This window comes from Microtus pennsylvanicus, chromosome 4 (genome assembly GCF_037038515.1).
Source record: "Microtus pennsylvanicus isolate mMicPen1 chromosome 4, mMicPen1.hap1, whole genome shotgun sequence".
NCBI lineage: Eukaryota > Metazoa > Chordata > Mammalia > Rodentia > Cricetidae > Microtus > Microtus pennsylvanicus.
Genome location: NC_134582.1, coordinates 131370282 through 131385252, shown reverse-complemented (window position 1 = coordinate 131385252; position 14971 = coordinate 131370282). Strand labels below are relative to the sequence as shown.

The window sequence follows — 14971 nt, the reverse complement described above, 5'->3', positions numbered from 1 at the left end:
CTTTATTTCCCTACATGCTGAGATTTTAACATTTTTCTTTTAGTCCAATTGTATCAGACTCCGGTGGCTGCTGCAGCAATGTACCAAAAGCTTTGTGCTTCCTTAGAACATCAGAAATGCATTGATTCCCAGATCTGAAATCCATAAACCAAGGTGTCCTCAAGACCACACCCACCAGCAGCAGTAGGAGAGGGAGCTGGTGTTGGTATCTTCACCCAACACTAAAACATTGCTGCAGGTGGAGAGGAAAGTGAGTTTTGGTGGGGAAGACACTGGTTACTCCTCTCTGCTGCTCACCAGAGCACCTTCCTAGTTAGAGTCTTAGCCTCTCTATAGAGAAAATGAGATTTTTTTTAGATATTGATTCTTTTTGTGTTTCTTCAAGTGCCTGTGAAGTTGACTGAAGAAGTGAACTTCAGGTAGAAGTCTGAATTAATTACTTTTCATCGCCATGCCTGGAGTACCTGGCAGAAGCATCTTTAGGAGGGAGAGGTATTTTGGCTCATGATTTCAGAAGTTTTTTATCGTGAAGGAGAGTCTGTGGTAGTAGCAACAGGAAGAAGCCAGTTACATCAGAGCAGTGCTCAGAAAAGTAGGGGAGCCAGTCAAAGAAAATCTGGTCCTAGGGATTCATCTGCTTTAAGTTCCACAGCCTTCCAAAGCAGGTCAGCCATTGGGGACCACATGTTGGAACAGGTGAATCTGTGTGGGACAGTTTATATTCCAACTGTAACATTTATAGTTCATTAGTTATCTCTACTGTTGGTCAGATGTCATTCCATGGTTCACCCTGTGTCTTTGTACTTGATTTCGTCTTTGTTGAGATGAGAAAAGTACAGTTCTCCTCAGTTGAAGGCTGATGTGCTTGTGTATTTGTAATAGCTTGTGCGGAGCAGGCACTCAAGATCCTCGTCACCATCCATTGTTAGATTTTGTGTCTGTTAAGCTGAATCCTATCTCTTTTGAAGATTTGGATGTACAGGCTTGCATGGTCAGGGGTTAGGAGGTGAAGAATCAAATACCCGAGATGGGAGTTTATGGACACCGAGAGTGACATCTCTGTGTGTTGAGGGGGTCAGGCAGGTGGGCCAGATTGTAGCAGGGATGCAGGAAAAAATGCATGTACAAAAGAAATCAGAGAACGGCCCCATGTGGGCTCCGTCAGTTATGAGGAGTACTGTTAGGGTTTAGTGTGCGTTCTCCCCTGCAGGTACATCTTTTTAAGCATGTGCGTCCAAGATGGTGGTGCTCTTTGTGTGGGTAGCAGAAACCATAGCAGGTGGTGCTTAGCTGGAGAGAGTGTGTCACTGGGGTTCTGCCCCTGATGGTTTTACCTGGCCCCTGCTTCTTGGGGCCTTATTCTGCTTCCTGTTCATCTACTGTGGATTGCTCTGCTTCTACAGACCCTCCTCTGAGAACCACAAGGCTCTTGTGATGTTAGAAGGTCAAATTCCATCTCCCGATTCTTTGTCCATGCGGGGAGTGGAGGGGCTCAGCTTGCCTTTGCCAGAGGAATATGGACAGATTCAGGAGAGATGTGTAGGAGAAAGCTGAAGTACGGGCAGAGCTATAGCCCAGGGCAGGTAGCCAGTGAATGAAATGCCAAGATCAGACCTGGTAGGACAGAACCTCTGCCGCCATGTACGCAATAGCAGCACATTCCTCTGTGAAGTTCCCTAGGGGCCGAGAAGCACTGAGCTACTGCCTGACGGTACTGATGCTTCACTTTAGCAAGGAGCCACACCAGTGAACCTGTGCACTCCTCTATCCTTTGCACGACCAACAGTCAAGCGAACTGTGGGTGTTGTAAGTGGCGCATTTGTATGTTGCTTATTTGGGAGCAGCAGCTAGTGTTGAACACCCTCCAGTTTCTTGTTTGGATAGTTTTAGAAAGCTTCTCTCCGCCTGCAAGCTCGGCAGCCATGAGCAAGTCACTTGACTCCTCCTGGTCTCCTTTTCCTTGTCTGAATCTGGGAGAGGTGCAGGTAGTTAATGGGGCCATTACTGTATAGGGTTATTGTGAGGACTAGTTGAGTTCAAATTCCTAGGTCTGTGCCTGCCATGTTGTGAACCTTTGGCAAGCATTTAGTATTATTATCATCCCAACACAGCATATTGATGTCATGGGTCCTGTACATTGTACATTCATTCCTGTCGCAGAATCAAATACTTTAACTCAGCCTTTCTTTTTAACATGAGGAATTTGTAGTGATTGTCTCAGGCTGTCATAGCTTTAGGACATATAGGACACAGGCTGAGCTCATATTGCTTGGGTCTGTGTCATGTGTTTTCAGTTCAGCTCTTTTATGTAACTCTCATATTTTGTTTTCAAGATAGATACTTTCCTTTCAGGTTTATACTATTTTTATTATGATAAGATTTTCTACTGTCTTATAAAGAGCGCTCTGACCAAGTGTGAATATTATATTCCCAGTTTAGAAACAATAAACTCGGGATTAAGAATCACGAAGCCAGGATGTAGTCTCAGCTTTGATTCAGATGCTCTGTGGGCTCTTGGGAAAAAATACCCAGCTCATGGATCGTGTGTTCTCAGATTTCAAACATGCTGCAGTTTGAGTGTGTCCCCCAAAGTCTATGTGCCAGCAGCTGCATCCAGCTTCTAAGAGTTGGGAAACCTGCCCTATAAAGGGATGACTAGGCTCTGGAGTCTTCATGAGTCGGTTAATGCCATCTCGGGAGCGTGCCAGTCTTCCTGAGGGGTTGTTGTAAAACTGAATTGGTTCCTCTGGTTCCTTTGCCTTCCCCTCTCTTGTCCTTCTGCTTCCTGCCATGAAATTGTGCAGTTAGCAATCTGTATGTCGATTTAGGCCTTTGAGCATGAACTTTCTAGATTGCAGAAATAAATTATTTTTTTAAATTGAGATTATAATATAATTATGTCATTTTCCTCTTTCCTTTGTTCCCTCAAAGTCGTCCTATGTTGCCCCCTCCTCTTTTTTTTAAGATTAATACTTCTTTTTCTTTATTTTAAATTACCAAGTCCAAGGCATTTGATTATAACAACACAAAATGACCAAGATATAGATTCCTTAGGCTCCAGTTGCTGTTTTGGCTGTGATAAACACCATGACCAAATGCAACTAGGACAGGAAACACGTTATTTATTCTGATAGGATACAATCCATCGTCAAGGCAAGCCAAGGCAGGAACTCTGAGCAGGAGCTGGAAGCTGAAACAACAGAGGGATGCTGCTTACGGGTTGCCTTTTTCTGCAGCTCAGTCCACTTGCCTCGGGATGGTATTGCCCAGGGTAAGCTGGGTCCTCCAACATTAGTCATCAAGGAATGTGCTCCACAGGCATGCCCACAAGCCAGCTGATGTAGACAGTTCCTAAACTGAGGTTCCTTCTTCCTAGGAGACTCTAGTTTGGGGCAAGTTGACAAGAAAACTAAGCAGCAAAATAACTATAGTTTCTAAAAATATATGTTTATGTTACACAAATACAGCAGTTGCCACCAAAAGGAAGTTAGTTGATGCAAATAAGCAACTCAGAGGAAAGGAAGTAAAGGAGGAGACTGAAGTTGGAGGGCAGATGTGGAATTATATTGACTTTGGTTCTTGAAGATTTTTTTTAACTGAAACTCTTTAATCTTTTCTTTTAATCTGTCCTCTTTTCATAGAGAGGCTCTTCTATCCTTTATGAATACAGAAATGGTCAGTTTTATACAGACATGTACAGATTCAGGATGAGATTTATTATGAAAGTTGTCTCATGAGGTTACAGACGCTGATGAGTCACATTTCTGCTGTCCACAAGATGGAAAGCTAGAGAGACTGGTGGTATAACCAGACTAGGACCAAAGGACTGAGAACTAGAGAAAGGGGAGTGGTCAGTGATGTAATCCCAGAGAAAGGGGAGTGGTCAGTGATGTAATCCCAGAGAAAGGGGAGTGGTCAGTGATGTAATCCCAGAGAAAGGGGAGTGGTCAGTGATGTAATCCCAGAGAAAGGGGAGTGGTCAGTGATGTAATCCCAGAGAAAGGGGAGTGGTCAGTGATGTAATCCCAGAGAAAGGGGAGTAGTCAGTGGTGTAATTTCAGGGAAAGGAGAGTGGTCAGTGATGTAATTTCAGGGAAAGGAGAGTGGTCAGTGATGTAATCCCAGAAAAGGGGAGTGGTCAGTGATGTAATTCCAGGGAAAGGGGCATGGTCAGTGATGTAATCCCAGAGAAAGGGAGTGGTCAGTAGCATAATCCCAGAAAGAGGAGTGGTCAATGACATAATCCCAGAGAAAGGGGAGTGGTCAGTGATGTAATCATAGAGATTGAATGCTCAGCAGTCAGAAGCTGTCTTGAGCAAGAATGGGAGATGGATGCCCCAGCTCCAGAAGAGGAGAACCCACCCTTCCTCTCCATCCTTGCTCTGTTCTGATCCTGAACAGTCCAGTTGTTTGAAGTCCTGGCAAACCCCAAGCTCTCAGTTAGTGGCATGATCATGATGTTTTTCTTGCTCCTAGGGCAGAAAGACATATCACATTTTTGCTCAGTTGTCATCTGTAATAATCTGTGTTCCTATTGAATGAAGGACAAGAGGTAATTAGAGTAGATAAACACTTTGTATTAAATAGTAACCTGGAGAGGATCTGGGGAAAGGGGAACAAATACTCCTCTATTGCTGGTGGGAGTGCAAACTTGTATAGCTTCTTTGGATTTCAGGGTAGCAATGTCTCAGAAAATTAGAAACAGTCTACCTCAAGACTTTGTAATACCACTTTTGTGTATATACCCAAAGGATGCTTAATCATACCACAAGGACATGTGCTCAACTATGTTTGTAGCAGCATTATTTGTAATAGCCAGAACCTGGAAACAACCTAGATGCCTCTCAGCCAAAGAATGGATAAAGAAAATGTGGTACATTTACACAATGGAGTACCACACAGCAGAAGAAAATAATGACATCTTGAAATTTGTAGGCAAATGGATGGATCTAGAAAAAAAAAACCCTATTGAATGAGATAACCCAGAAAGACAAATATAATAATATGTACTCACTCCTTGGTGACTTTTATAAATAAAGCAAAGGAAAACCAGCCCACAGGTCACAACCACAGAGAACATAGACAACAAAGAGGATCCTAAGAGAGACATACATAGACCTACACAGGAAGGAGAAAAAGACAAGATCTGAGTAAATTGGGAGTGTGGGGGTCATGGGGAGGGTAGAAAGGGAGAGGGGAGGAAGGGAGGGGAGCATAGAAAATGTATAGCCCAATAGAAACAATTTTTTAAAAAGTTATGAAGTAGCAACAGAATTAAAAAGACACTGACCAGTTTGCAAACCTGCATAATAATCAGCTGTGAAATGAAGAAAAACTTTCACACCACATTGATTTTTGTTTAAAGGTTTAAATTATGAGTGAAATCCAAAACAAATGTTTTTATGATTCTGAGTGTGTTGATGAATATATTTGAGTTATATCTCAGTATCTGGCATTTTATTGTCTGTCTTCATTTTGATGTATTGCCAGAACCTGCATGCGTAAGAAGGACTGAGTCTGGATTCTACTACCAGGGGTGAAATAACTTCCACTGGGTGACACAGGCAGGCATTTTAATCACACATCACAGAGATGCAAAACTCAAGTTGGTCATCATTGATATTGGCAGTTGGTCAGTGCCCACGTTCTTGTGGTGTCTTTGAGCCAAGGTTACTTAAGGCTGCCTAACCCACTGGGACACCAAAATGGTATCAGGATCATCTTTTATGCAAAGTTCAAAGCAATTCTTCTTTAATAATTTACAACTTTGCGTGGGTTTGTATTAACACGGTGGTCTCTGTGCTCATCTGCAAATGATATTGTTGTTCACAGTAGAATTTTGCAGAATTTAAACAGTGTCCCATGTTGTACAGTAAGGTGACCATGTTGAATATCTGAGGAGGTATGTTATTGGTCTGTCGTGTTCCATTTTATACCAGAAGAGGCACCAAGATACCAAGATTCAGGAAGCCATTTGTGTTCTCATGATAACAATGCCTCCCAGAAGCTTTTACTATATTTAGCACACAGCCTCCAACACTAACTGATGGCTGACATTCTGTTAGTGGGACCAAAATTACAGGAGTTTTCCCTGGGAAATCAGTCGAGGCCAGTTCTGACCAGTGACAGACTTCGGGACCACTTCAGGCTCTGTGCCACTTTGTGTGTTCCCGAGCCTTGCAGTCTTTTCTGTCATTTCTGGATGTAAATGTCATTCTCTGAAGCCAGAACTTTCCTCCCATATGTAAAGGGCCACCAGAGGAATCATTTGCATTCCATTTTCCCCACGGAAAGCCTTGGAGACAGCTCTTAGTGCTCCACGTGGCTGTGATTTGTGGGGTTGCTTTGGAAATAACTCTACAGTGTCATCATAGTTGTGGTGGCTTTACCTGCTGATTTTTTGTTACTGTTTTTCTCATGTTGGCTGTTTTTTGCTGAAGAAGAAGGAAGAACACGGAACTTGGTTTAAACAATAGATGCTTTCCTGGAAATAGTGATTCTTTTCTAGGATTTTATTTGCACATGTATATGTCTGGGGGCCTATACGTGTGTACATGTTTATTGTGTGCTTGCACATATGTACGTGTGCCTTGGAGGACAGAGGATGATGTCTGGGGTCTCCATTTATCGATCATCACCTTATTTGTTGAGACAGGGCCTCTTAGCGAAGCTGGGACTCACTTACTGATGAGAACGGGGGCTTTGCCTGTCCCCATCCCACCCATACCATTAGTTACAGACCCATACCATATAGGTGCTAGGGTCCCAAACTCGGGTACTTTATCAACTGAGCCATCTCTCTAGCCCCTTCCCAGGAGATTAGTTAGTTGTTTGTTCCTGAATTTGCCCAGTGAAATCTGGGCTGAGCTCCTCCTGCTTCTGCACCTTCCCCACACTGCAGCTTCATGCTCACTGCCTCTGTCTCCACATGTTCCCCAGAGCCAGCTCCAGTATGTGGTGCCCTTCTACTCGAGCATCTCTTGGTGTTCCTCACCTCACCATGAGGAGCATCTTCTGCATTGCTCATCTTTTCAGATCTCCTTCCTTCCCTTGAGTGTGTGAGCCTCTTCTACCAGCATGCCTTGTGTTCCTACAAGCGACTATCCTGGGGCAGCAGATGTGATCTGAGACCATCCCAGGCTAACCAGGATGGGCAGTCAGTCGATGCCACTTGTAAGAGACGATGTGTGTTGGCTGGTGTTCTGTCAGTAAATATCTAGTAAGTGCCCAAATGAAACCTTCTTTGTCTTTCTTGTGAAATTATTGATCCAGCCAAGTCCTCAGCACTTTCTTACTTATATAATAAGTAGTTATAGAATAAATAGTTATACCCACAGTGCCAGCAGCCTCTGCCTGTCCCCACTTCCCCACAAATGCCTCCCTCCAGCCATTTTGCTCCCACCCTTGTTTTGCTCTGATCCCATGTCCAGCTAGTGTTCTTGTTCCTTTTTGGTGCAGGATCTCACTGTGGAACTCACTCTGTCTCCCAGGCTGGCTTGGAACTTGTAATACGTTTGTTTCCACCCTTGGGTCAGCCAGGAGTACATGAACGAACTATCATATTCTACTACATTCTTGCAGAGCTTGGGTTTTGGAAACTTGACTGGGGGTGACAAGGGAATGAAGAAGTGATAGGCGCACAGGTAGAGAGTAGCTGGGACTGGGTGGGCTGGGCTCTCTGATGGAGAAGTGGCAGCATGCTTATTACGTAGAGCTAAACAAGGAGGCAGGCTTAGCTAATCTCAGTCTTCAGGCTGTAAACATCCAGGGGGAGAAAACTATGATGGACATTTTCTGCTATCCTTCTGAGTCTCTCCCAGGGAAGGCTGAGGTGCTGGGCTCCTTGACATGGCAGTGTGCATGCCAAATAGTATGTCTTCACTCAGGACTTCCCAGGCTTGCTGCAATACCTACCCTGTAACACAGCTTAAAGAGGTTGAAGGGGAAGAATAGTGAAGGTACCATAACGTATAACTTGTGGCACATTTTCATTCATTTAGTTGAATTTTGATACAGACTCTACAAATACCGGGGCAATCACACTTGAATGTTGCTTTTGGAATTTTGCTAACAATGTGTTCTGGTGGAGCTTATGAATAGCAGAGCCTACCCTTAGAGTGTAAAACCATCCCTGGGTGTGATTATGGTCAGCGAGGTACCGGGAGCAGGTCAGGGGGTGCAGCCCGTTTCCATTTCTTTGGCATGTTTAACAGGGTGGCTTTTGTAGTCTGAAATAACCCGTTCTATTGTGGCCAACTTTTTCTTCCCTCCTAACTGCACAGTTGTCATATTAGAGTCACAATGAAGCCACCTTTCCCAAGTGACAGGGAGTGGCTGGCTGGATGAATACGTCCCTGTCACTTGGTCTGTTCCTGTCATAGGCTTGGTGGGTTTCTCTTGATCCTGTCCGACTTAACTGCCTTCCCTGCAGACTCAACCTCCAGCCCTTTGTTGCCCTAAACATTTTCCTCAAAGCTCTTTTATAAACTTTTTCTTTCCTGCTCTAGTTTCTCTCCCTCTCACCTACTTTGGCTTGGAGCCCTGTAACAATAGTGAGAAAGAAAAATACATTCTCGTGGTGCGGTCAGGAGGAACAACAACGTATGATTAAAGAGACAGCTCAACTTTTCAGCTCTGGTGCCTTCTCGCCTGCTCAGTGATGGTTGGACGAGCAGGATGAAATGATTGAAAAGAGTTGGCTTCTCCCAATTAAATCTGTCACTGTCAACTTTGCCCATCGTTAAGAAGAACAGATTGGTTTTTTTTCCCTTTCTAATTAGTTACTTGTTGATATGTGAGGAAAAATTAAGGCAGAAGGAGATAGGAAAATTATCAATTTTCTTTTGTAATCAGAATTGATTCCTGTGACATCCAGATGTCAGCATGAGAGACTGCTATTTATCTGCTAGATTTAGTTTGCTCTTTCTTGGTAGTAAAACTTCAACTTTTTTCCCCCTTTGGCTAATTAGCAGTTGCCTGGAATACAGGCTGTATGTCCAGCCTGTCCTGCAGTAGGTAGCCTGTATACGGAAAGCCTGTGAATGGGTAGACCATGTACAGGTTCTCAAAAGATCCTGGAAGACTTGCTTTCTCTTCCCTCTTCCTAGGAGGAATGGAGGTGTGATGGCCGACCTCATTTAGTCAACTGGTATCATGATGTTTCTCTTAGAGTTTGGGTTATTAAAAGAAATACACCATAGGCTGGGTGGCTTAAACCCTTCACGGTCCTGAAAGCTGGCATGTTGATGCATCAGGTGCCAACAGTTTTGGTGCCTGGTGAGATCCCCTCTCTTGGTTTACAGAGGGTCACAATCTTGCCTGGTCCTCACTGGCTGGGGATGGCAGCAGGAATGTGGAGAGGTCATCTCTTTTTGTTTTTTGTCTGAAGGTGTTGACGCCACTGATGGACGCTCCACCCTCATGGCCTAATTGCTAAAGGCCCCACCTCCAAATACTTTTGGGGATTAGCGTGTCAACACGTGCATGTGAAAAGATGAGAACGAAGCTTGGGCACCCAAGGGACCTCCGGACTGCTTGTGTGTGTACTGGAGATGCCCCTGTGCAGCAGCAATCCCTCCGGACTGCTTGTGTGTGTGCTGGAGATGCCCCTGTGCAGCTGCAATCCCTCCGGACTGCTTGTGTGTGTGCTGGAGATGCCCCTGTGCAGCTGCAATCCCTCCGGACTGCTTGTGTGTGTGCTGGAGATGCTCCTGTGCAGTGCAATCCCTGCCATTTGTCATTTTCTCTCAACAGGAAGCGGAACATAATCTTAACAGATTCATCTGTGAGACTTGTGTGGTGCAGGGGAATTTTTGGAGATTCTTGTCATGTCAGACTTCTACCTCTGAAACAGAGGTCCACTTCATCTAGTAGACAAGAAAATCTGAACTCTTACCAGTAAATGTATGAGGGTTTCCACAGTGTCCGAGCTCTCTGATGCCACATGGGGCCACCATGATGGTTTCTCTTACAAACCACAGAGTGCTCCGATTTGCCTTGCTCTCTTTTCTCTCCCATGCTTCCCCGAAATCATTAAAATAGAAGTGGAACAGACGTTCAGGGATGACCTAGGGTGGCGTGTGGGGCAGGAATGGGCAAGAAGACAACCTTACAGAGTGGTGTATCTTAATCCACACAGTGCTAGGGCATCTGGTGGCCAGCAGCTGGTCATGGGCCAGCATCTGAGACTAGTGAGGAGGGAGCCAGGCTGAGAGAGGTGGGAGAAGAAGGTTTGTCATAGAGATGCACATATTTTGTATCCAGAGCCTGTTCCCCTTTAGGACTTAGGCATGGACTATGTGGATCAGCAGAAGAAAGCAAGTTCTGTGTCTAAGTCTATACTGACCTGGTACAGCCAATCAGGGTAGCTGTTCAGTTGTATAGGGCACATTTGTGCAACCAATAAGAGGGTGTGAGGGAGGAGTTTTAGTTCCAGGAGAGCTGGGTAAGCATGTTCATTGCCTTTCACGTTTGACTGGTCATGGCCATGTAAATGCTGGAGCTATAGATCTGTGCCCTGGCATTCTAGGAGACATTTTCAGGGATTTAGACCATTGCTGTCTAATAAATACTTAATGAAAATCATGCAAAAAGTTTTAGATTTTTTAGTAGTCACAGTAGTCTTTACCAAGTCGCTTGTGGGAGGGACATGTGCCTCAGTTGGGAACTGAAAAACAAGCAAGTTTAAAGTCGGGCGAGGAACAGAGCGTGGGTGTAGTTTTGTTTAGCTTTTCTGCTCCACATGCTTACTAGAGACAATGGGCTAAATTGACGGTGGGACCTGTGGTCACAGGAAGATCCTAAGTTATAGGGCAATGTCACACAGACTGCTGGGTAGGGCGCAGTTGAGAATGTATTGGTGCCATGCACCTGTCAGAGAAATGTAGCCAAACTCATGAGGACCAATGGATGGGAGAGTCCAGGCAAGGGGCGGACCCCCAAGTGCTTTGCCTTGCCACCTGATGAGGGATACTTAGGAAATCGAACCAAGTTTCTTTTGACTCACAGTTCTGGAGATTCAAGTCCAAGACTGTGAACCCATCAACCTGTCTGGCCCTCTTCTGAAAGTTGTACATTATGGAGGAAGTGTGTGTTATACTGACTACCCCCACCCCAAAGCCAGGAGCTCACTGGAACCATAGCAAGGACATAATGAAAAATGATCTGGCTGCAGTACCCAGTCACCAAGGCCATGAAAGCCAGGGACAGGAGATATTCTGAGACTAAAGAACACTGAGAAGGGTTGGCAATGCCGTGCACTGTGGATGCAAAGTTTTCTTGCAAACAAATGGGGTGTTTGTTGAATGGGAGCTGACATTACACTTGGCCATGATCTTGGTTTAGATGGTCATGTAGGACCTCCCCCTACCCCCATATTCCCTAAGTTTATGGGTTAGTGGCTTGGTGTCAGTGGACCAGACTAGGAAGGTTTGCTCTTGAATTATATTTTGAATTCTTCTATAACTGATGGAATGATAACAGACATTAAAAATGTTATACTTAGGGGCAGTTCTTGCTGTCTCCAGAGCAAGCTGGCAATGGTTCTTTTCTTACCTCTTTAAACAAAAATTTTAACTTCATTAAAAGAATGTGCTTAGAAACAGATTATTAGAAGAAAATTTATATATATATGTATATATGTATTATATATATGTGTGTGTATGTATGTATATGCACCCTGTAGAGTTTTGGAACCCAGTGGACCGTGGCAAGTTCCTTGGGGACACAGATAGAGCCTGTCATTAGGCTGGAAACTGGCAAACAGTACACATTCCAAGTCAATACTTTCACTTATCAACTAAATTATGTTTAGAGGACGTCTGAGAGGTTTATCTCTGATCCTGCAGTTATCTGTAAAGGAATTCCAGTGTGGACAGTGGGGTGGAGCTGCGCTCCTTGTCTACTTACATCAGTTGGATATGAAGGTTTTCTTTGGTACTTTGTTTTGTTTCTCTGCAGTCCTGGACCTTTCTTCTGAGCTGCCCTATATTGGAATGGATGGTCTGAGTTAGGCCAGCTGACCAGGTCTCCAAGTAAAGCTAAGCGGTCCTTGTAATGTTTGATCTGTAACAGGAATCTCATTAGCTCCAACGTGCCATGCTAATTGAACCATTTATTGTCTGGCTTCTTTGTCCAGTCTAGCACTGAGAAGACAGTTTGCATGGATCCTAGCTTGTATTCTGAGTGGCAGGCATCTGAACCTTTGAAAATAGTTTTGCAGCCTATCTGGGAGAGAAGGGAGTGCAACTGTAACATTCCTGACTGTTTTGTTCTTTCTTTTCCAGTCTCCTTGGCCCATATCACACAACTGGTGCTGAGTCATAACAAGCTAACAAGTAAGTGAAGCTTCTTTTTTATTACATGGCTTCCCACCTACATTTTGCCACAGTGCTGCTGATTCTGTTGTTCTTTCCACCAAAGAAAGTAATGAGAAGCGATCACTTGGGACAAAATTAAAGTTTATTTAGGTGACAGTGAAGATGTGTATGTTCCCCTTCTCTCTTTCTGCATTCTGTGCTTGTCTCTACTTTGAGAATGCTTTCCTATCCTGAATCCGCTGGGGAATGGAAATGCCTGGCCAGTGGTTAACATTTCCTGAGGAAAGTATTGAGCTGGGTGTGGCTGTGCAGGAGGCTGAGGCAAGATGATGCCCGGGTGTTCAAGTCCTGGGTGCCCCTCCCACTCTCAACAACAAAACAAAGGTATGTTAGAATAAAAATTGTTTTCTCCTGTATTTCTTCCTACAGTGGGGGAAGATTTCATTGTTGGATATGCTTTTTGTCCCTGCTTTATAACTCTCTCTCTCTCTCTCTCTCTCTCTCTCTCTCTCTCTCTCTCTCTTTTTTTTTTTTTTGAGGCTGGTTCTGGGCCCCTCCTGTGGGATTCTCGCGGGCATCCATGGTGTTTTGAAGTGCTTCACATGCAGCAGAATTAATACCTGTTTTAAAAGGAATATCAGAAGTGAACGATGGTCCAGTTCCCTCTTGGCGTTAAGGCTTTAAAGACTTTAATGGCCTGGGCCCACTCTCCTTCCTCCTTCCTAATTGACTGTCACATCTTCGCACTCGCCAGATTTCCTGCAGACTTGAATGATTTCCTAGTCATGTGGCAAGCATTTGTTAGGGGGCTTTCCGAGTCCGATGGCTTTGAGCGGAATGTCATGTTGAGGGATTTGTGTTGTGAATTTATGTGTGCGTGTGCATTATAGAGAGCCAGAGGCAATGTCAGCGAGCTGTTGATTACTGAGGATTAAGAGTGGCAGTAACGGAGGGCCCCTCATGTGCTAGAAACGAGCCGATTAGCTCATCTTTAGGCAGAATGCATGTTTGTAAGGAAAGGCGGAGTGACACCACTGTTGTGTTTAAGTAGCAGTGACCACAGACGCTGCAAATGAGATCTCCATGTCCCACGTAACCTTTGTTGTTACAGGTAATGTGCTGGTTGTGTTGTTTTTATAGCCCCCGTCTTGCTGTACTTGGTGACCACAATTCCAGTTCAGAGGAGCTTTGCAGTTTGTTTATAAAGTGCCCCATACATGATCTCAGAATTCCCTGGGACTTCCCAGGAGGAATTCTCTGTACTCCGAGTTTGTAGTTTATAAAAGTCTTAGCTGATCAGTAGGTCTAAGGTTTGTTCGCTTAGATTTGCGCAAGACAGTCGGATGCATTGCATCCCTATAGATCATTCGTCAATCTAGCTTTTTAAAAAAACATCCCCATCCCAATAGCTGTTTTTTGTTTCATTTTGCACACCTGCAGACCGGAGCCGTAGGAATCAACGGGTCAATCTGTCTCTTTCTCCATCAGATACTTTAGAGAGGTGTAAATGTGGTAGACTGTAATAGATTGACCATGAAAGAATCCAAACTTGGTCTTCTTTCCCCATTTGCTTCTTCTCCCTCCATGTGAGACGCTCCTGACCTAACACAGGAAGCGTTAATTAATCGTCTTGGTAGACTCTGTTTCAGCTGTCCTGTAGTGTCAGTGACACCCGATCTGTTCTACTAAGGTCAAATTAGCATCTTTTACTATTTTTCTGGCATTTAAATGAATGACTTCGCTGTGGTTTTTCAAGTGTTTATAGTAAATATGTCCATTTGATGGAAATATAAATATGCATTAAACGTTCACGGCTGAACCCACCCTCCTGTCACTTTCTATTCTAATCAGTGTCTTTCACTTCCCATTGTTCTTTAATAGGGGCCGCCTGACAAGGCTACATTAAAACCACTGGGACTCAAAATACAAACCCCTCAGCACTGCTTACTTTTGTCTTGCTAAAATATTTGTGTTTTTCTTTCACTGTGCCAATTACACTGCTCTCTGACATTTCTGCTCGCCTGCCTGCGGAAGGAATGACTAGCTTATCCAGACTGGGACCTTGTCTGACGACACCATTTGCTTCTGAGTTAACATCTGCAGAGACGTCTGACCACTGTGGCGCTGGGTTGACAGCCCTTTTCCTGTTGGGGTTTTGACCTTGATAGATCCATGTAGGGCGATGCACTACAAGTGAGGTTATCAATACCTTAAGGAGGCCTTTATCATTCCTGAGGTTGTCCGATATTTTTGTGTGCAGAATGTGTGTGTGTTTAAGCGCGTCATGTGTTCACGTGTGTGGGTACATGAACACATAGACACTGGAGCTTGAAGCCAAGTATCTTCCTTTGTTTTCTATTTACTTCTTGCACTGAGCGTGGGGCTCACCTTTTTGCCTAGGCTGGGAGCCACCTGTTTCCAGCTCTCCCACCTGCTGGGATTACAGCTGCACCAACCTCCGTGCTGTTTTTATTTGGGTGCTCAGGATGTAGACTTGGGTCCCCGAGCTTGTAAAGCTGCCCTGACTCACCCAGCCCTAGAATTGTATTTGACTTTTTATTTTACCTGAACTCATTCTTTCTTTATGTAGATCTGGATCTGACTTCTTTCTAAAGAGCCGTTATTCATTCCTTTACTTATTTACGATGCCAGGG

At 44.4% G+C, this 14971-nt stretch overlaps 1 protein-coding gene across 3 annotated transcripts in view; it reads left to right on the top strand.

Moving 5' to 3' along the window:
- The window catches only part of Rsu1 (Ras suppressor protein 1), a 176638-nt gene that overhangs the window by 17570 nt on the left and 144097 nt on the right, over positions 1-14971 (top strand). For all 3 annotated transcript variants that reach the window (XM_075970520.1, XM_075970521.1, XM_075970519.1), the window contains exon 3: positions 12285-12335. In XM_075970520.1, coding sequence (XP_075826635.1) covers positions 12285-12335 — 51 coding nt within the window. The remainder of the gene's footprint in view (positions 1-12284; positions 12336-14971) is intronic.